Source organism: Carassius carassius, chromosome 18 (genome assembly GCF_963082965.1).
Source record: "Carassius carassius chromosome 18, fCarCar2.1, whole genome shotgun sequence".
NCBI lineage: Eukaryota > Metazoa > Chordata > Actinopteri > Cypriniformes > Cyprinidae > Carassius > Carassius carassius.
The window spans coordinates 18,929,731-18,953,141 of record NC_081772.1 but is presented as its reverse complement, the minus strand read 5'-3'; the positions used below and the strand labels follow the sequence as shown (position 1 = coordinate 18,953,141).

Genomic DNA, 23,411 nt, shown 5'->3' with positions numbered 1-23,411 from the left:
TCAGAATTCGTGCTCTGCATTTAACCCATCCGAAGTGCACACACACAGAGCAGTGAACACACACTCACACTGTGAACACACACCCGGAGCAGTGGGCAGCCATTTATGCCGCGGTTCGATGCCTTGCTCAAGGGCACCTAGGTCATGGTATTGAGGGTGGAGAGAGCACTGTACATGCACTCCCCCCACCTACAATTCCTGTTGGCCCGAGACTCGAACTCACAACCTTTAGATTGCGAGTCCAACTCTCTAACCATTAGGCCACGACTTCCCTTAAATGGACTGCATTTATATAGCGCTTTCAACAGACCACATGGCCATCCAAAGCGCTTTACAATTTGCCTCACATTCACCCATTCACACACCGACTGCGATGTCAGCCATTCAAGGCCCCATCCAGCTCGTCGGGAGCAGCTGGGGTTAGGTGTCTTGCTCAAGGACACCTCGACACTTGGTCAGGTGGAGCCGGGGATTGAACCACCAACCTTCCGGTTTGTAGACAACCTACATGAACCACTGAGCCACTGCCGCCCACAAAGGGGACAGGTGTTTCTGCTCGGAATATTATTAGTTAAAGAGACATTTACACTAAATCCAATCCTAGTTCCGAGAGCACTGACTGGTGAGGTTACAGGAAATATGCATCCTGACCCAGAGGGCAACATCCTGTAGAAGAGTTATTATGAGCAGCACAGAATATGCGACAGTAAACATAGTTTACTTTGTTTTTTATGCATAGGTTATGTATACAATGTGCAATTTAAATGTCATCCTCAGCAAAGTACAGTATGTGGGTACTGTAAGTGTGCGGATGGATTTTTCTAAACATGCAAAGTCTGTACACTCAGCTTGCACATACACTTAGCATTTTTGCGCTAATTAGTTGGTCGACAAAGGTGGCAACACTGGCTACTGGAGACTGCAATAATAACAGATGCTAGCATTGACAAGGACTTGTCTGAGGGAGTTAAGAAATTTACACAACTCTAGTTTAAATGAGTCAAAGACATTTTCTTTGCTTATAACTTCTAGAAAAATAGTGCAAACACTGGACAAGGATGAAACTGCTTAGTGCATATGTGTGCACTTCCTTGTGCACACTTTGGAAGGTTATGTGTTCAGCTGTACACATACAGTAAGAGTTTGCATTAAAACTGAGTACTTTGGGCTTAATTCTAAGGACAGCTCTAGTTCCCAGAGCACTGACTGGTGAGGTTACAGGAAATATGCATCCTGACCCAGAGGGCCACATCCTGTAGAAGAGTTATTTTGAGCAGCACAGAATTTGCGACAGCAGCAAGACAGACTTTGCTACAGGGGTATTTTAAAAGTCAAATTTGTATGAGATACAGCTGGATGCTTTCCTAACTGGAACAACTAAAGGCACATAAAATGATATCTGCACAGATTATTGTCCTCTCAAGCAGATATAACCATGATTTTGCTACTGTAGATATAAAAGGTAGCAGCATAAGAATGTAGCCTCTGTGTCAGTTGATTACCTTGCCATATTGGAGAGCTCATGTAGTGTCTACTGGTTTGAGAGCTAGATCTTGAAGGGATGAAGTCATGTCCACTCTTCACTGTGAGGTGAAAGAGACAATTAAGCACATTAAGCAGTGGTGTTCCACAGGGTTCTATTCTTGGATCTTTTTATTTTCAATGTTTTCAATGATCCAAGAGGGTATTCATTGTTTTGTTCACTAGTACATTTCTTAGGCAAGGTGTTTCAGATCAGGTTAGGAACATGTGTGTTACTTTGGACTCTACATTGGCACTTGATGTCCAGGTTAATGATGTTGTTTAAGGCTGTTTTTTTTACCAACTCAAGAGTTATTTCCAAATTGAAATTAATTCTCTGGTCATGTTACATATTGATTATTGCAATTAATTGTATATTGACTGTTTTATATGTATTTTTCAGTGCCAGTTATCTTAGCTTGACCCATGCAAAGAAGAGCAATAGTATTACTCCAGTTTTAGCATCTTTACATTGATTGCATTTTATTTTAGGAATCAGTTTAAGATTCTTTAAGATCAAAAGGTGAACAGGCATTTTCTGTTTTCTGCTCCCCAGTTATGTAATTCTCTTCCATTGCAAATACATTCTTTTCTGACAGTGGATGTGTTTAAATTGGATAGACTTTTTAGAAAGAGACATTACTAGGTTTTAATGTATCTATGTGTACATAAATGTTTATATTTTTATTAAGTTATTTGTAAAATCTGCTGGTCAATTCAAGTATTTTGTAAATGTGCTATAGAAATAATATTTTCATAAATGACCATACATGTAATAGTAATATACTAAAACAGTAATAACACTATAATAGTAACAGAGGTTAATAAGACTGTGAAATGTTTCCTCATATAACAACTATCAAACACAGTGTCAGTCTTACCATATGGAGTGGGGGGTGTCACAGGAAATGCTGGTGTGGGCGGAACTTGATCAAGAAATACCCACAGTGGACTGTCAGCCTCTGGAGGAAGGTCACCAATGTCAACAGAGTCAGTGTGATATAGACCTCGCTGGAGACATAAACATATGAGGCATTGTTGAAGCAATGTTCCAGGTTAAATACAAGTTAAACATTAACAAGCGATTTTATCATACTTGTCTCCAATTAAAACATTTAATGTTTTGAGTTTAAAAATTAAACATTAAAATGTTTAAAATGTTGAGGCTATACAATTATAAAGTATCTACAGTAATAAATGGGTGCACATTTGTACCAGAGATGGTTTGCCAAAGATGAATCTCTGTTTGTTCTCCATTCTATCGCTACCTGCACTCCGCAGCACAGAGTATTCAGAGACATCACTGAGCTGTTTGTGCCTCCAACCTTTACAGAAAGAGACACAGAAACAGAAAGTTATTCATTTGGCATTCACTGTTGATATTCAATGCATGACAGTTCACATTTAATGGTGACTGGTCTTTCAGAAATAGGAGGATCTCTAATCATCTCTTATTCATGATTTTCTAACAACATCAAACAAAGTTAAAGAGCTTCAAACAGCATGAACTAAAATAGCATGTTCTCAAACAAAGCTTGTTTTCATAAGATAAATTAGTTTATGACCTCACATAAATGAGCCATTTCAGAGCTGTGATACAGTACATTCCACAAAAAAAAACATTAAAGTGGTCATATGATGCTGCTAAAAAGAACATTATTTGGTGTAATGAAATGTGTTTATGCGGTTTAAGGTTCAAAAACACACTATTTTCCTCATACTGTACATTATTGTTCTTCCTCTAATCCCCGTCATCTAAAATGGGTTGATTTTTACAAAGCTCATTCGGTCTGAAAAGCGAGGTGTGCTCTGATTGGCCAGCTATCCAGTGCATTGTGATTGGCTGAATACCTCAATCGTGTGATGGAAATGTTACGCCCCTTAACATTTTGTGATCCCCTGTCTGGCCTGAGTGATGAGACATAAACATAAAACCCATTATAAACATGATATAAACATGATTTCTAGTCGTGTCCTCTTTTGGAAGGCCAAACCAATTAGTTTTGCTTTCTCAAACAGTGTCACACACCATGGCCTTGTATGAGCAGTGGCCAGAGGCCTAGAGTGAGCAGAGGCAGGCTTGAATGAGTGGAGGCCGGCTTGAGAACGGCGCAGGCCGCAGATTTTATGAAGGAGCGTTGATAAATTGTCAAATTTTCTGACACCACCAGTGAAAATGCTCCTGCTTTGCATACTTTTCCATACTATTTAAACAGTTTTCTCCATTACAAATTATAACATCTTGACTGAATCTTAATTTCAAAATATCTTTTTTTTTTAGTTTCTGTCTTTTGGTTTAATAACAACACCATTCAACATACATGAAAACGTTATTCTCCAGCATGATTTGATATCAATGGATGCAAAAACTATACAAACAATCGCATGATCAATGACACAAATTTGCTTGATTAGTTATCCCACCCCATATCCCATATTGATTATTTCAAAATAATCCCAGATTATCAATGCGGTCTCAGAACTTTAGTTCCCAGTTTTACATAATAATTACATAAACATTCATTACAAATGGGCAACAGTACAAGCTCTGTGAAATATCACTGTAAAGACAAACAACATTTTTTGAGACTTAACGATGGGGAAAGACAACATGTTTTCTGTTTCAGGAGATTTCACTTCAAAGGCATTCCTCAGCCCTTACACCATGTGTATTCAAACACACACCACCGGGCATATTTCTGGTGACATACTACAGTAATAATAACACTGCAAAGATTTCTGTTCAGCAGGATGAATTCACTGCTCTACTCAAATAATCTCCATTCCAGGTGTCAGAGCTGTTCTGACATGAGCTGATCCAGCAAGAAAGGACCTTGGGATCTTATAACAGAAAAGACAGAGGACATATGCAAGGCAGGGACTCACTTCAAAAGCAAAAAGACCCGCTCAGTATGCTGAGGTCAAAGGAGACAGAGTATTGCATTCATTACTGCATCACAGATGTGTTTGGAAAAAGCAGAAGCCAACATAACATTATTAGGGAGTCACTTAATGGTTGTGAAAGGCAAAGTTATTACACTGCTAGAAATATGTTTATGTACATTTTAAAACTAAAAGGCAGTTTAGAGGTCACATTAGCACTATGCAAGCACTCTATACTAGACTTGCATGTTTACATTCAAGCACAGTCACTCTTACACACACACACACAGAAATGAAAGGCAGGACTTTATTTTCTTTAGCAAACCTGTCAGGAGCCACATATAGAGGACCATTGTATATTACTTTTGTGCATTTATTAACATTTAGGCAATAAGGCCCCTGCCAATAGAAACCTCAAACATTATTTTAAAATTAAAAGACATTAACCAGTGAATAAGGCAAAAACCTCCACTGAATGCACCAAAAATGGCACATGTATTTGAAATGTGAGGGTAATAAATATGTGTCTGTACATACTGTACACACACTACAATTCTAAGATTTGGTTTGTTTTTTAAGTGTTTTGAAATAATTTATCAGGATTAGTTGATTTATAGGAAGTTTAAAAGAACAACATTTGTTTAAAATAGAAATCTTTGTAACAGTATACATGTCTGTACATGCACACATTTTGATCAATTTAATGAAAAAATAATAATTATTGACCCCCAAATTTTGAACTTCAATGTAAAAAAACTGTAATAAACAAATCGTTGGTTGCCTTAATGTCTATTTACAGTTACCTTTGCATTTGATATTAATTTGATTTTACAGTCATAATAATGAAATTGTGAGCATCTATTTCAATTCAAATTTCAAAAAGTATTTTATATAAATTGTCATTATACTGTGCATTTTATGTTTAGAAACATAACTATAGAAACTATAAAATCAAAAAGGTTAAAATATTGCCTCTTAATAAAAAGGTTAATTTGTTGGGTATGCAAAGAAGTTTATGAACAAAATGTACGGTGCTGTGGTGGTAATACCGGTAACACTTTAGTATGGGAACCAATTCTCACTATTTACTAGTTGATTATATGCATGCATATTACTAGCATATTGGCTGTTTATTAGAACTTAAACCACATATTAATGTAGTATTCTGCATGGCCATATTTTAATCCTTAATTCTAGCCAATACCTAAACTTAACAACTACCTTGCTTACTATTACTAAGCAGTAATTAGGAGTTTATTGAGGCAAAAGTCATAGTTAATAGTAAGTTAATAGTGAGAAATGGACCTTAAAATAAAGTGTGATCGTAATACCATGATACTTTTAATATTTAATCTGTGACACAATGCTTGCAATACTGATATACTGTGGCATTTACATTTCAAGGAATACTATAGTACTTTGTTCTAAAACATAACTAGAACTTTTTGGTGGATGTTTGCAGGTCAGTTGGAATCAATAAATTGATTCGGGACTGGTGAATGTAACAGCTCTTACCTGACTGGTGAAATTTGGCCCTTCCACCAAAGTGCGTCTTTCCATTGGTGTCAAGGGAGGCCGAGCGAGTCATGTGACTCCTTGCCTGGGTGGAGACTGGCTCAAAGTCAGGGTCAAGGTCCAGGATCAGCTGATTGAGCTGTTCGATTGATTGATCTACATCCAAAGCCAGTGTCGCAAACTCATCATCTTTGTCTGGTTCGGACTGCGCCTCCGGAAAGCCATTGTCTGGTAATGAAGGTTTGTTTGCACCTTTTTGGAGCTCCATCTCCTCCCTGTGTTCCAGTCCGTCTGAGGAAGTGTGCATGTAAGACGTGGATTGTTGCTGTTTCACCCATATATGTGTCTGATATCCAGCAGGTACTGAAGTGTGTATGAGTGTGTTTGAGGAATTCACATCCTCTCTAAATATAACAGGGGGAGCTTCACTTTGGCAATCATCTGATTGGATGGAGTTCTGACATTCACCTGAAGACAAACCAGACATTTCCTTTGAAGACAGTGTGTATTTAGAGTCAGAAACTGCACCACTGGCATCATTAGGAACAATGATGTCATCGTCATCATCTATAATGTCTGTCTCCCGCTCTATGAACATGGCTTTACCATTTAAATGACTGGAATGATCAAATGCATCTTGACTGGCTTTATGGTCATATCTCAGGATGCCTGGAGAAGGTTGTTCCTCCTCCATACTTAACCCAGGGTTTACTCTGGAGAGTTGGGGATGCTCCTCAGAGCTGTAGCTGATTGGGAGCCCAGAGGCTTGTCCTCCAGTCCACTGGGAGGAGCTGGAGAGTCCAGAGTCACTGCTCAGAGAGTGTGTGCCTTCTTTTTGCTTGGCTGTGAAAGAGAGAACAAAAAGTTAGTACAAAAATTAGAATTAGTACAATAAATTACAGGTGCAATAAAGTTGGAATTAATTTAAGATGGCTTATGGAGCGGTCAACTTTGAAATGAGCAAAATGAAGCAAGAATATATAACAACGTTTTTGTTTTTTTGTTTTACAAAATCATGAATAAAGAATATGAATCAGGTGTGCTTTACATATTGTAAATGTACAGAACTGTCACATTGATCTACTATTGTATAATGCATTTATTTTTATTATTCAATCATTCAATACAGATGCTGAATTGACGGTATCTCCCATGTTTACTCACTGACATACCCCTAACTCAAAGAATATCCCATTACCACCGCAATTGGCAATGCAGTGACATTCATCAGTTAAACTCGTAGATACGAACTTTTTAAAAATGACTTTGTATCTTTCTCTAGCCTATAGGACCATACTGACACCTATTGGTGTGGATGAAGAATCATGCATAAGCAAAAGGCAGATTGAAGAGATTTTCCCAGTCATATTTGGCATCCATGATCTCTGATATGTGAAAGATTAAACATGTTTGTTTAAATTACTAATAATTTTTTATATTTAGAACAATTTGAAAGTGTAAAAAGTTACCATGGTGACACATATACTTATTGAAAACAAAGTCACACCTGTGGCCCCTTATCTTCACCCACTCCTCCTACATTCAGTCCTCTGTGTCATTGTCTGGGGTCCAGTGGAAATGTTAACACGTCTCTAAAGAGTTGCAGAAACCTTAGTCATCACACAAATACACAGGTAAAAAGACCTAGATATGTCTTTGTGTGGCCGTGGTGTGTGTTCTAGCAAAGACACATCAGTCAGCCTCTGGCAGCTGAACACCGATCGCAGCAGATAGTGTCATGTGTCATGACACACTCAGAGTCTCGCAGCAAAGATCATGACTGATAACACGTAGCTACTGTTCAACATTAAGCCAGAAGGCAGCATCACACAAGCAGGCTGTACAAACACACACAAACACTGATATTTAACATCACGCCACACTCCATGATCAATTCTGACAATAGAGTGCAGCTGGGATGATGTGTTTTTGTAAGCCAAAACCCCAAAATGTTTCCTACAATAATCAAAAAGCCAATGGAAAAAATCCTACTGGGTTATTGTCAAGAAATCCAAGGTGAAAACACGTCATCACTGCAGCACTCAATAGACAAGATATATGTTACGTATAATTCTCAATGGTGTTTTGTTGACCAGAAATAATCAAATCACATCGACCCACTTTATTTTAAGTGTCTTAACTTCCATACTACTACATTTATCATTAATCACTTGGTACAGTGCACTTATTTGTGAACATACACGCTTTTGTATTTATATTTAAAAACACCTGAATGTAATTATATCCTTTAATTAATTTCTGTGATTACATTGTTTCCCTCTTAACACACCCTTAAACTTAACCACATCACACAACAAAAGTGTGTGCAATACAAAATGAACAGAGTGAGTATATTGTATCTAACCGTTTTTGTGATGAAAAGTGGGACCAATCACAATAGCATTGGTTAACAACTGGTTAGTATGTCAACTGGTGAAAAACACAGACCTTTTTAACTAAACCAGTAATGCTTCTCTAGTCTCAAGAGGCTGAAATCCAAATACCAGGCATGCATGATAAAACGCCACAGCTGGCAACTCTTTCTCACACACATACACTCACTCACACAGACATACAAACACACACCCAACAACTGAAATTTAACAGGCATTTTATTTTTACAAGTGTTAATAATCTAAAATAAATATTGAATAGACCACTTGATCAAAACCAACTACTTTAATGCATCGCTCAGAATTGAGAAAAATGGCAACAAACTTGACTTTTAATTTGACTTTGCAACTAACAATATAAATTAGTACTTCAAAAGTGATTCATGCAGCAACTTTTCCTGATAAATTAATTTGTTTATCACAAGAGCCTTCAATAACTCAACAAGCGTGTTGCTGCTGAAAGCATATCCCACGACCCTGCACCGCTTTAAAAATGCACGTAGCATCACAAACTTAATGCTTTCCAGAAACATCCTCTCAAACCAGACCCCAAAGGTATCTGAGAGGACAACAGATGACTCTGACCATGGAAACTATGACAAAAAACATCTTACAGAGTCACAAGTGAGAAAGAGTCTCAACAGTACAAAAAAAAAGAAAAACATTTCATGAATGAATAAAGAAAGAGGTACAAAAAAAAGGGGAGGAAAGAGAGAGGCAAGCAGTCCTGACCGTGTTTATACTGCAGACGTCTGTGCCCATTTTGTCCTGCTCTCTCTTTCAGTCCTTCTCTCCTCATGCAGTTTTAAACAGACAGGCAGCTTGCATTCTTTCCCACAAGGTGATACAAGCTCCCCTGGGTCTCTTTTTCATTCCCTTTCTTCTTTTTCTTTCTCTCAGTCAATCTCTTTCCTCCCTTTCCCCTGTTTTCACCTTCTCCTTTTCCTCTTGCAGTACTGCTCGCTCTCCCTGTCTCTTACTCTCTTTCTCCACCTCTACACACAGGTAACCCCTTTCAGGTGCCCCTCCTGGGTGTACGGGAAAATCCTGGCTTAGGAAGCATTATTCCACTCGAGCCAGCCAATGCTCCTTGAAATACAGCTGTACACACACACACACACTTGTTGTAGAGTGCGAACGGATGCTTGGAGGTCCTTGAGCCCACCAAATATGGAGTGGGGAATGTAAACACAAAGGTGGAGTTATGTATGGGTGGAGAAACAGAGAGCAAAAGAAAAGGAGGCAGAGAGAGATAAGGAAGGTACTGGTATAGTAAACAACAAGAATACCAGGCAAAAAGAAACACACAATGATGAAAGAGAGATTGAAAGAAAGGAAAAAGAAAGATAACAAGAGAGAAAGAGAGAGGGGGAGAGAGAGAGAGAGCGAGAGAGAGCATGCAACTTCTGGTCGGCTGGCAGCACAATTCCATCAGACTGTTTGTCGCTACAACTGGAAACAATTACAGACATTCAAGTGTGTGTTTGTGAGCATGTGTAATTCTATATTTGAGTTTAAGTAATGCAAATTGTAAAGGCTGTTTGTGCTTCAACTATGAGGTGTCTCTAAATTACACGGCTGCTTGACACAGAGTCACACAACCAGATGTGCATCAAACCTCAGTCCCATATGAAACACACACACTGTTGGGATTGATTTTTTACAGTTGTGCACAGAAACTCCCAATCTTTAAATATATGGCCCTGGAATTTCCGATTCTTGTGCGTAGCCCATTTAGCATCTAAAACACTGAACTATGTGCCGAAGTGAAGGGTAAACATAGCAAGTGCAACTTATTTGTTCCCTGATCACTGAACTTTAACTAGACAAGGAGAACAAAGTTAATTTCCATGGAGTTAAACACTCATTGAACACTCATTGAAGCGATTTACTTCAGCATAATTCAGTTTTGTGCATATAGTGGAAGGTGGATTAAGATGTGCCAGTGGGTAAATTGAGCCATCTTGATTTTTGTTGTTGCTGCATCAATACAATTCAAATGCTTGGGGTCAGTAAGATTTTTTTTTTTTAAGATTAAACATTTTCTTAAATTGATCAAAAGAAAAGGCAATGTTTTAGTGTTACAGAAGATTTCAAATAAATTGTTTTAACTTTTTATTCATCAAAAAATACTGGAAAACATTTATCACAGTTTTCACTAAATATTAAGCAGCACAACACTTTTCAATAATGTCTCTTAAGCATCAAATCAGAATATAAGAATGATTTCTGAATATAAGAATGATCATGTGACACTGAAGACTGGAATAATGGAATAATAATAAAACGTAGTTAACCAAAGAAAAAAAAAAGCTGGATTTTTACATGCCAATTTTTTTAAAGCCAAAATTAATTTTCTGCATCACTGATACAATTATGTTTACATCATTAGCAAATCTAACCCCTTCAGGAATAAATATCATGGGCACTGGTGTGACATAAATGATTCATAGTGAAATATAAGATCACATAAATTGTGTTAACCCTGTTATCATCAAATTGTCCTCTTTTCAAGTAACAAATTATTACCAAAGTAACTAAAACCTTGTTATAACTGCATCAAATTAAATTGTCAATAAACTCATCCTTTTACTTTTGTAGCTTTTCTTGCATTTAGTTAGGGTTCTGGCAAAACTGCCAGCTTAGAAAAGCTGAAAAGAAAACATGCAGCCAGTTCATTATGGACTGAGTCTAAAACTGTTTCAGTTTACAGCTGGTTTCTATATAGATAGCTAGCTATTTGAAATTGTAGTCCACACACCTCCTAGCCATATATCAATATATTCATGTGTCTCGTGTTAACACCCCATAGAAGAGAGGGCATTTAAAGAGACATGCATCAAAATGGGTCACTGTGAACAGAACTGTTTTTGACAAGTTTTACACATCCACTGAGGAATTTGAACCAAAGTATGTAACAGACATTTCATGAAGACCCTAAAAAAATACAATCTTGAGGAAAATGGGCATCTGATGTCCCCTTTAAGACAATTATGTTTTGCAATACAGTTTTAAATGTCCACCCTGTTAGTATGAGTTAATATAGTAAACATCTGATGATTGAAATGTGGATATCTGTAAAGATTTCATAATTGAAATTACACTATAGTTTCAATATCTTTGGCACCAGGCTTGTAAAATCAAACTAAAATGTACAACAGTCAACCCTGTTACTGTTAAATCTCAATGAAGATGTGTTCAATTATTATATATTTAAAAAAAATGCTTTAAATATCATCTTATTAGACTGGAAATGGCTGCTAATGGTTACTATTATGGTTGCCATCATTCAGCAAATATGTTTCACCTCTGCCTAGAAAACAACTCAAACCATTTAACACATGAGTCATTTGTGTCTGTTATGTCTGAGCTCCATCCCTCTGCTTTGATTTTCTGACTCACTCTCCTCGACAAAAAACATTTTGTGGTATGAGAAGTACTGTCTTACTACAGTTCATTTAATGCAGCTACCTTAACATTTTCAGTAATTACAAACCCCCAAGAAAAACAGTCACGCCAATAGCACTGAGCACTGTGGCCATACTATGGTGACTGGCAGATCTCATTCGGAGCTCATTATGGTGCGGAGGCCTAGGGCCAAACAAGATTAGATTAGGGTCAAATACAAGAACTTTACTATTATTGTAGGAGGTTAAGTTTTCCACGCACTCTGAACAGTCCCTCACAGTCTCATATGTTCCAATTAACCTCAACAAACAGTGCCCAGACTTAACAAGGGTATTAGAGGTAAAGCGTGTTTCCTGTAGCAGAATTGGCAATTAGTAGACCATTACGAGCATTCATGTCTCGGAAAACTATTCTTTGCGTCCTAAACTAAACACTGCTTACATGTGCATGCTTTTGTTTGCTTTCTAAAAATAAATACCCACAATCCCATGGTTTCCACACTCAAGCCCCACAAGAGGCCTGTGAAGTACTATATAAATGTGTCCCGAAACAGTTAAGTGAATGCAAAGCCAGATTTAGTGTGATTGTAGTATGTTAACAAAGTTTACGTGAAGTAAAACTAACTGTAATTTATTGAGGAAATTACAATAAAGAAGAAAGAAAAAGAGACATGTTACTGTATAAATGATATGTTGGATTTAAAGTTTGCATAATAGGACTAGGTGTTATAATCCCAATATTCAGCACCATTTAGCCACACCATAGAACATTTTCACACACAGCTAGACAAGGATGCATTAAAAAATTAGCAGTTGTTACGCTTTGATTTGGGTTCAGCAAGAATCCAGGATCATCGCCTAGTCCCATGTCCATGGTTCTTGCCTCCATACCCAACAATCATTTATTCTTGACTAGTGATGATAATAATAGGACAATATTTGGTCCTTTTGAGATCTGTACTGATTAATATTTATAATCTGCCAATTAGCAGAACTCTTCCATTGTTATTTTCTAAAATGGACCAACATTTGAGAATTTTAGGTAAATATTGTGTAAATAAATTTAATTTCTCCACCATATCTGGTTCTAAAACATAATGGTGAGTGGCTGATCTCATTTTGACACCATAACAACTTTTGTATCGGTAACACATTCTTTCAATATTGTCGTTGTGACGAGTGGGGCGGGGCCGAGGGCTGTGGGAACGGAGTGAGGCTGGTGGATTGATTTTGAAATGAGCGACACCTGCTCCACTCACTGGTCTCGAGTCCCATGGAAGAGATTAGAAGGATACAAAAGAGGAGCGACGACGGATGTGAGAGGACCAGTTTTTGTTTGTGCGCAGCAGTCGTCCGTGAGGGGTCGCGCTGTTTTGTGTTTATTTTATTATTAAAGCTTTATTTAAGTGTCCACTGTGTTCACAACAAGTGTTACCAAACTCAAATGCCAAAGACAAGTTGTGGTCAAGCATCCATATGCCACAGAGAAATTTAACAATCAAGATATCACGAAGAGTTTGCACTTGACCTTCAAAATTGGTTTGAGATCCTCACTGACATTAACAACATTGACGATAGTTGGAAGACAATTAAAACCATCAACTAGAGCTGTGCAGATAAGAAAAGACCCAGAGGATTGGAAAAAGGGCGTCATTGTTCGGTGCCCCAAGAAAGGCAATGTCACCAACTGCACAAATTGGCGAGGCATTACACTCCTCTCAGTCCTGGGAAAGACTTTTGCAATGTTCTATGTCATTTACTCTAAGCCACTATCTGCGAGAACAGCAGGCAGGCTTTTGTAATGGTTGCTCCTGCTGGCAAGCAGATTTTTACTCTACCAAATATCATTGAGCAATGTGTTGAGTATCGCAATGCAATTTGACAGTATTCATCGAGACTCACTGTGGGCAATCCTCCGGCTCTATGGTGTCCCAAAAGCCTTCGTAATTATCTTTGTAAATCTATATCTAAACACTTCTTGCTGTTTAAGAACAGCTTTTTTTTTAGATCACTACCAGAGTCCGCTAGGGGTTCATCCTTTCACCGATCATCTTTCTTATCACCCTTGTCTTTGTCATGAAGAAAGCAACTGCGTACAATGGAGCAGGCATCCCTTGGATGGTTCAAGATCGTTTAACAGATCTAGATTTTGCCGATGACGTGGCCTTGTTCGCCGAAGATGAAACTCAGCTTTAAAACACAACTGAAAGACAGCCACAAAGCCAGTAAGATCGCCCTGCGTATCAGCCCGTAAAAATTGAAGATCATGAAGACCGGACATATAACCAAGCCAGTCAACATCACTGTAGACGCAAAACATCTGGAAGCATCTGGAAAAATTTACCTACTTGGGGAGCATCGTTTGTCACAGTGGTGATGCCAATACCAATATCCAGACCAGGAAAGCTTGTCTTACATTGGCTACTGCACATCTGGTTGTCAGCTTAAATCTCTTTATGACTATACTCCTCCATTGTCATCCCAACCACAATCTATTGAATGCAAAATGTGGAAAAGTACAGCAAACATAATCGAGAAGAAAAACAGATTCCACCAGCGATGTCTCCAGTGCATTCTCAGGATCCAGTACATTAACCTCATCAACAATGAAGAAGTCTTGCGGCAGAGAAATTCCAACAGCCTTCAAGTCACGATCACATAACACCACCTTAGACTAGCCGGGCATATTCTACGGATGCAACGACATCACATCGCCCGGGTGGACATGCACTGGTGTGGCCGATACCAACCCTAAACCACCTAGTGCTGAACCTTTATCAACAATCTCAAGCTCACCAGGATGAAGCTGAAGTGCTAGTAGAGGACCGACAATGGTGGAGAGATCCAAAGTGCCCAACAGCATGGGAGGCTCTTAGTCTAAGTAAATTTTATTTAAACAATTTAGAACATGTTATGTCACTACTTCTTAATTGTTCTACTGTTTCAACATCTAAAAAGCAATTAAAATGCCAATGACACAACCTTGTAACCATTTAATATTTCAATATATTTGTTGAATTAGATAACATTTATATTATAATTCTTTTCAAGACCAATATTCTAGACATTATGAAGAACTTGAGTCCAGTCTTACCAGCTGCTGTAAGATTTTCAGTGAAGTCCCACTGAGTGTGTAGTGAATTCAGAGTGTCATTTTCCATGTCAACTGCTGAACTGTTCCAGTGGCCACAATCTTGAAATGGATAAACAGTGTTCATTTATTCCTAAATTAATTTCTACCTAAATTAGCCATATTGAATCATGCAAATTCACAAAGATCCATAAAACACCTTTCATTCAAGAGAAATGAGAGGATACCTGAAGCAAGGGATGGGCCTCTGTTGGCAATTTCTGAAAAGAGCACCTCCACCACACCGTCCTCTGGAAATCTTGGGTCTTGAATAGAGACAAGAGCAAATGATGACTGAAATGGATGAAAGGTATAGAAAAAAACTACGCTGCAAAGCAATGTGGGAACATCAAAACACAAGTTCAATGACAGCTGACATATCTGTGACTTGTAAGCACATTCGCCACAGCCATGTGACTGTTTTCGCTTCTATCCATCCAAATGTTTGATTGATTGCGTAAGGTTTCTAAATATAAAGAAGTAAAAATGTATGTTGGCTGAAAAGTATGAATTTCACAACATTACATACAAAATATCAAATCTCATCTGAAAACAACTGCTTTTAGAGGATGTATGAAATCAGTTTCTTTCCATTATAGAAAGAAAACACATATAACACAAAAGACTGTTAAGGATACAAAATTATGCACACACACATATATATGTATATAGAAGAATCACCTTGTAGAACATTTACAGTAAAAAAAAAAAAAGTCTGATCATAATGTTTTAAATTTATTCAGTCCATTTCAGTTTTATTGTAATATCAATGACAAATTATTATACATTGTATTGCTATTTTTTATACTTTTTTTATACTTAATACTTAAAGTTTCAGTCATTGCTAGGTTTATGACATTTTGTTATTATTATTAACTATGAACATTTTCCAATAACGCGTCTTCCAGATTTACAGTTTAAGTCAATTGATTTATATGAAAAGATTTTTGTGCTACATACAAAATAAACATTATTTGGTTATATTTTGTAATATTTTGCAAATGGAAAAACCTCCAAAACCTTTCGGGACGCTTCGAGTGCAACGATTTTAACAAAAACACTTTGTGTACCTATGTTGGCATGATCAAGGTCTTCTTTCTGCAAGGAAAGTTTGTCTCCACACAGAGTGCTGGTGTGGAACTGCACACGAAACACTGTCTCATGAGTCCTCATGGAATCATTTTTATGATAACACACAATCTGCACAGAATGAAGAACTTAAGATTAGTGCTGTCTGCATGTGTGTGTGTGTGTGTGTGTGTGTGTGTGTGTGTGTGTGTGTAAGGTCGGAGAGACATCTCACCATGAAATCGCCTTTGAGCATCTGTGGGGGTTCCAGAACAAAACACACTCTGTCTGTCTGACCTACAGCAACCTGCCTGAGAGTTACACACAAACACTAAATATACACATATTATGAATATTGTATAATCACATGGATAAACAGTATGATACATATAAGAAGTCCAGCATGTTAAAAAAGTGCTTTCATATTGTGTTTATATAATATCTGGTGTCTTACTGCACTCCTGATGTGTATACTGTCTGTGTGTCTTGATACACTCTGATAAACAGCTGACACACTGAAAATAAACAAACCCAAAGGAAAATAGTTACCTTTTCGATAGTTATCTTAAAACAGATCGCAGTAATGGTTCATCAACTATTAACTTGTACAATGGAAGCAATCGAAATCAACAAGAGAGCAAAGATATGCAAGTGCTACAAGTCTCAGTTATCTAAACATTAATGCCTTGAATTTTTTGCTATTAGTATCAAATTGATAAACAGAGGTGTGACGTGTGTTCTTTTCAGCTCATTAAAAATTAACCTTGATTATTTAATTCTGCATTAATTCTAGATTAATTAATCCTATACTCACGTTGACTTAAGTCTGTGAAACACACAATATATTTTGTCTCTTTTTTGTTTTCATAGAATAGAAGTCAATGATCACCAAAACAGTTTGGTTACCAACATTCTCTAAAATACCTTCATTTGCGTTCCACAGAAGAAAGAAATGAGAGTGAGATGACAGACTTTTCATTTTTGGGTGAGCTAATATTTTATCAAAATAGTGTTTTCCTCACCTGTAGGGTGAAAGTCAGGAACGGGATGGATATTAATGCCATGGATGAAGAGCGGGGAAGAGTTTATGTGGATCTGATGGGTAAGGAGCCTGCCAAACGCCTGCACATACCTGAATCATCCAAAAACCCCACAGTCACTCTTACTGACACAAGACAACAAATCAAGCCTGATAACATCAGCACAACTTCAGATGAAATCAATAATAAAACAGCAAAAAATGCACCAGCCTGGTCTTATTTGGCAATTATCAGCATTTAAAAAAAAAGGGATTTATGGGAAAGAAAAAATGCATGAGTATTTCCAAACAAACAAGCCAAAGGTGTAAAAAGTATGGAAGCACATTTCCACCACAAGGTTACTAAAAATAAATAATGATAAATAAATGTAATTGCGACTTTTTATCTAAAATTCTGACTTATTTTCTCAAAATTCAGAACTGCTAGATATAAACTCAGAACTATGAGAAAAGTTCATAATTGCGATATAAAGTCTTAGTTTTTTCTTGCACTTTTTTGTTGAGCTTACATCTCACAGTTCCAACTTTTCTTCACAGAATTGCAAGTTATAAACTCACAATTGTGAGTCAACATCAATTTCATTCTGACTTTTTTTTCTCAGAACTTAGAGTTTATATCCACCAAGTTTACATTTCATAAATCTGTTTTTTTTTCTTTCTTTCTTTTTTATTAGAATTGCGAGTTTCTCACAGTTTGACTTTTCTTTCCTCGGAAATTTGAATAAACAACTTAAGCAATTGCGAGGTAACGTCGAGTTTAAATCTCACAATTCTAAGTTTACATCACACAATTCTAAGAAAAAGAATTGCAAGATATAAATTCAGCATTACAAAATATTAACTGAAAACGCCTGTTGTGTAAACAAGCTTCCATAGAAAAGTGTTACTGATTCTGAAAGATGACCAAAAAAAAAAAAAACATTACTTGACATTCCTCCATTGATTTAGTGCTATTCTGGGTGTGCCTCACTATCAAAGAGAATAAATAGCTTCTTTATACTTTTGCCAAAAACAGCTTCTTTGTGTTCTTCCAACTACAGATCAGAGCAGAATATTTATGTTGCCATTTTTGAAACTTTACAATAACTCATCTTCTGAAAAGTGTTTCTATAGTCAGTAGAGATGGGAGAACATAAAGGGAGGAAAATGATAATGTACTTAAACAGCAGGGGAAAAAGTAAAACTCTTGCTCAGTTTGTACATGCATGAGGGCTCACAGGCAGTGTCTTTAAGTATGATGTACAAAATAAAATACCAAAGTGTAAAATGAAGATCATTCAGAGAAAAAGGAAGTGGGGAATAATGTCAGGACATCCAGACTGTATGGGGGATTTCCTCTTATGTGTGTCCAGAGCGTAACCTGAGTATGCTTCAAGGTGAAAAGCAACAGGAAGAAGGGGAAAAAGAAAGTTAATGCATAAACGAATGAGCCTTGCCTTTTCTGAGATGGAGTCATAAGGTTACCCATTTTATCACGGCAGAACTTCTTCATGGAGTAGAGATCTAATGCATGTTCCTCACTGAAAGACAGACAAACAAGTGTATAAACCTATAAAATCTCTTTGAATATTCCCCTACAGTTAGTTTTTTACTTAAGAATCTCCGGATCACTGAACAAAACCTGGACATTGCTCATGAACTGATATTTGAATCTGTTCCTCACACATATGAATTCTGAGGATTGGAATATGGTGAATAATCAAAAGGACTACTTTTTTATGGTGCTTTTGGGTCTATTTCAAAGCTTTAATGTCCTCGTGACCATTTATTGTAACCACACAGAAAGACATACAGGTTTAGAATGGCATGAGTAAATAGTACCAATATTGTCATTTTTGGATGAACTATGTCTTTAGGCAGCTTGTCTGAGAAGGCAATTGTATTTTTAATGATGTTTGGACTTGTTAACAGTGGATATAAATGGTTGAGTTGTACCTGGTGGAAACATTAGCTAGCTGGACGTAAGAGGATATGACCACACCCACTCTGTCTTTGCAGCCCTAGGAGAGACACAGGAAGAAGTCAAGCAACCGTGGCAGAGTCCCATAGACAAATAATGGACTTTGAGCCTTAAAATAAACTGAAAATATCTTGAAATCTCACTTTGCAGTGTAGCAGCAGCACATTTTCAGAGTATGCCCTAAGCCAGCTATCCATGTTTTTACACACCGAACACAGCAGATGGAGCGACGGAGCATGTTGCTCTGGCCATCCCAAATCCACCACCTAACAGTCAGAAATGTGAAACAGTTAAACATATATTTCCATTCAAAAGTTTGGGGTACAACATCTTTTTAGTGCCACGTAAAAAACATTTTTTTTTTTTGAAGATTACGAGATTAAAGTTGAAATTACGAGTATAAAGTCTAAATGTTTTGAGAAAAAAGTCAAAATAGGCCTACTATGAGAATAGAGTCGAAATATTATGAGAATAAAGTCTAAATGTTTTGAGAATAAAGTTGTAATATTATGGGAATTAAGTCTAAATGTTTCGAGAATAAAGTCGTAATATTATGAGAATAAAGTCTAAATGTTTAGAGAATAAAGTCGTAATATTATGAGAATAAAGTCTAAATGTTTAAAGAACAACGTCATAATATTATGAGAATAAAGTCTAAATGTTTAGAGAATAACGTCATAATATTATGAGAATAAAGTCTAAATATTTAGAGAATAACGTCATAATATTATGAGAATAAAGTTTAAATATTATGAGAATAACGTTTAAATATTATGAGAATAAATTCTAAATGTTTCGAGAATAAAGTCGTAATACTATGAGAATAAAGTCGAAATATTACGAGAATAAATGCGAGTATGACACATGGTATGATTTCTGCTAATAATCCCACATATATCTGTAGTGTATTTAAAAAAAAGGGTTAGCCTAAATAAGAGAGCTACAGCCCCCCCCAAGGAATGTCAATTGGGGGTGTGAGCTGATGTTAAGATAAAACGTTTTTCCTGTTCAATCTGTAAATGTCATATTCTTGATATTAAGCTGTTTCCGTGAGTCCTTAAAAACTGACTCTTCCTCATCCCAATAAGATGATGCGGCCGCTCGGACGCAACAATATTCAAACAATCTCAGAGGCCTGCAACTTCTCCCGGTGCTCTTAATCCGGGACATTTACCTCCGCAATAAAGGCCTACTCTCAAAATATTATAACTTAAATTTCTACTATTTAAATTCTCGAAACATTTCGACTTTATTCTCCTACAGTATTAAGACTTTATTCTTAATTTTTTTTTTACTATATTCTGGAAATATTTCGACTTTATTTTCGAAGCATTTTGACTTTATCCTCGTAATATTTCGACTTTATTCCCATAATATTTTGACAGTTTCAAACACTGATCATAATAAGTAATGTTTCTTGAGCAGAAAATCAGCATATTAGAATGATTTCTGAAGGATCATGTGACACTGAAGACTGGAGTAATGACTGCCGATGACCCAGCTTTGCCATCATAAATTACATTTTAAAATATATTAAATTATTCTAATAATATTTCATAAAATTATTTTATATTTTAATATTCATATCTCACCAAATTCCTATTTTTATTTTATTTTGGATCAAATGAATGTAGTAGCCTTGGTGAATATAAAATTTTTTTACAGACCCCAAACTTTAGTATGGAAGTGTGAATACTATCAGACATCTGTAACAGTCAGAGTTTATCTTTACCCTGTGATTCATCCTGCTGAGATCATCACTGCGTTCGGTTAAGTTAATGACCTGCATGCAGGAAAGTAAAGGTTTTGGTCCATGTAACAGTCAGCCAGGTCAACAGACACACAATTACACCTGATTCGTTTGTTTTTCTGGTCTGCTCACCATGTATCGATCAGCATGTTTGGACCGCAGCATCTGCGTGATGCTGTGCAGGTTGTGCTGGTATGTCTGCTCTGTGCAGGACTGGAGGAAGGTGAGGCCAATAATACGCTCTGTAATGTAGTCCAGGTCAAATTCCGATCCCTCCGCCATCGCAATAGTGTTCCCTCATGAGAGGAGATCTGCAGAGAGGACAAGACTGGCTTCAGTTGAATAATATGCAGGACTCTTTTAAAAGCATTTGTTTTGGCATGTAGGGATGCTCAAAGCTGAAAGAATCCATGAAGGACCTGCACTGGTTGAAATTACAGCCAACAGACAGTAACAGTAGGACTTTGTCAAGGCTTTGGACACTTACAATCTGACATTCAGAACTGCTTGCATCATTTAAATGGCATAGAAATCTTCAAGATAAGACGTAACTTTAATATATGAAATAATCTGTGGGTTCTTTAACACATTCATTAGTCTCACATAATCTTTTTTTCTCATTTGTTTTAATGGATGTAAATTATTATAGCACATGCATGCAATGAACATAGATGCATTATGAGAGAAATCTGACACTTCTGTCACTGTATGAAAGCCGTGTGTGTAGTAGTGTTCTGTAGTGAAAATGCTGATGGTGGAAATTGTATTTTCATAACTTCTGTAATAAAATGTTTCTGTAATAATTTTTTTTTCCGCATAATTTGGCAAAATTACAGCTTGACTGGAAATGAAAAGTCATAGTTAAACTGATTTTTCTACACACATCATGTGACATTAGATCTCAAACAAACCACAACAAAGTGACAGTGTAAATCATCATCACAAACTTCTGATTATTATTTCATAGTTTTGAAAAAGTTACTGCTATTATTTAAGTTATATTATGAAGTTTAAAGGGTAAAACTAATCAAATCTATAAACTACAATTCAAAAGTTTTTGAGAAAAAAATCTCTTATGCTTACAACGGATGAATTCAAATAAAAAATACTGAATTATTGAGAAATATTAATGCTATTTTAAATATCTGTTTTCTATTTAAATGTATTTAAAAATGAAATCTACTCCTGTGAATGCAAATCTGATGAATTTTCAGCATCATACTCCACTCTTTAGTCTCACATGATCCTTCACAAATATGCTGATTTGATGCTCAAGAACCATTTCTTATTATCATCAATGTAGAAAACAGTTTTGCTACTTAATATTTCCCTTTCATTATTCTTTTATTAAAAGAAACAGAATATTTCTAACATAAATGTCCTTTTTATCTGAATGTCCGTCACCTTTTTAATTCATTTTATGCATCCTTGCTGAAATAGGTCTTAATTCCTTTTTTTTCCTTCTTAATAAATCTCGACTTTTGAATGGTAGAGTACATAAAGGACATTTGAAAAAAATAAATAAAATAAAAATAAAGAAGTAGATACATTACAAAGTAACTTGTTGACTTCAGAGAGCACATAAGCAATGTCTCACCAAACATTAATAGCAGCATCTAAAAATCCATGCACAAAGGAAGCTGATTAAGCAGCCACAGTTCCTTCATCAAGGAGTCACAAGATATAAATCTGCTTTTGCTCTGATACATTCTCTTTCACACCAAGGATGCTTCCTCTATTCTTTTCAATCAGTATCTCTTTTCCTTTAAGAAGATAAAAACTGTTCACAATACTACTACATTGCAAAAATTCTCTCTCTCTCTCTCTCTCTCTCTCTCTCTCTATATATATATATATATATATATGTACACACAGTTCCATTTTTGCCTCAGTCCTCTATTCATTTCTGACCCACAAACACAAGACCACACAGCTTCTAATATATAAACACATGACAGCCTATGGGTCACTCTGACCCTCGTCATATGAGAGTGGAAAGGCAAAACAGACCCACTGAACTGAAGTGAGACGCAAAATTAGCCACTCAGACTGTTTCTCTTGTGAGCTGACCTGACACAAAGTGGACACACCTAATAACAACACAGAAAGAGACAGAGAGGACTTTGCTTCTCATTTCTATTAACAACTCAATATAAATACCTGCTTCCGAACACACCAATTCTCCACTTCAAGCAAAGCTTTATTGTCCGTGTATTGCAAAATAAATATAAGATAACCTTATATTTCGTATAGAGCTGTGGCTAAGCACAGTTGATCTGCTCACCGTGTTCCCTGTTCACACCAGATCAGATTTCCTAAAGTTCACTCACCTTCACTTTCAGCATTGCACACCTACACCATGTGCTCCATGCGTCAGTGTATGTGCGTCTGCTAACTTATCTACAGTATATTGAATCCATAACCTGTGTTTAACCTTCAACCTCCAATTAGATCCATAAAAACAAAAAGACACAAAAACTCAAGTTACGTACAGAGAGCTCACCTGAGTGCTGTCTTCACCAAACTCATATAGAAACAGCTGAAAGAACTCACCCTTCTGTCCTGTTGAAATCACCTCTCAATACTCTTCTAAATGCCTGCAAACATAAAAAGAGTAAATAAATGCAGCTAAAGGCTTTGTCTGAGCTCACATGTACTTTGGCCGTTGTGGTGTATGTGCGTGTTCACCCGTTGTCAGTATTTGTTGTGTGGTAAGCATGAGTAAAGAAACAGTAGGGTAACACA

At 36.6% G+C, this 23,411-nt stretch overlaps 1 protein-coding gene across 5 annotated transcripts in view; it reads right to left on the bottom strand.

The window, feature by feature from the left end:
- The window catches only part of tns3.2 (tensin 3, tandem duplicate 2), a 41,069-nt gene extending 17,658 nt beyond the window's left edge, over window positions 1-23,411 (bottom strand). The window contains exons 1-17 of one of the 5 annotated variants that reach the window (XM_059498922.1): window positions 23,220-23,409; window positions 20,799-20,977; window positions 20,649-20,699; window positions 19,060-19,182; window positions 18,892-18,956; window positions 18,393-18,476; window positions 16,940-17,049; window positions 16,372-16,432; window positions 16,153-16,228; window positions 15,920-16,049; window positions 15,038-15,115; window positions 14,814-14,912; window positions 6,526-6,762; window positions 5,920-6,387; window positions 2,737-2,846; window positions 2,403-2,532; window positions 1,503-1,583 (exon numbers count right to left, since the gene is read on the bottom strand). In XM_059498922.1, the coding sequence (XP_059354905.1) occupies window positions 1,503-1,583; window positions 2,403-2,532; window positions 2,737-2,846; window positions 5,920-6,387; window positions 6,526-6,762; window positions 14,814-14,912; window positions 15,038-15,115; window positions 15,920-16,049; window positions 16,153-16,228; window positions 16,372-16,432; window positions 16,940-17,049; window positions 18,393-18,476; window positions 18,892-18,956; window positions 19,060-19,182; window positions 20,649-20,699; window positions 20,799-20,948 (2,053 nt within the window). In that variant the 5' untranslated portion in view covers window positions 20,949-20,977; window positions 23,220-23,409. Of the gene's footprint in view, window positions 1-1,502; window positions 1,584-2,402; window positions 2,533-2,736; window positions 2,847-5,919; window positions 6,763-14,813; window positions 14,913-15,037; window positions 15,116-15,919; window positions 16,050-16,152; window positions 16,229-16,371; window positions 16,433-16,939; window positions 17,050-18,392; window positions 18,477-18,891; window positions 18,957-19,059; window positions 19,183-20,648; window positions 20,700-20,798; window positions 20,978-22,826; window positions 23,133-23,219 lie in introns of those variants that run through there. The other 4 variants (XM_059498918.1, XM_059498919.1, XM_059498920.1 and 1 more) reach the window with 4 other exon arrangements.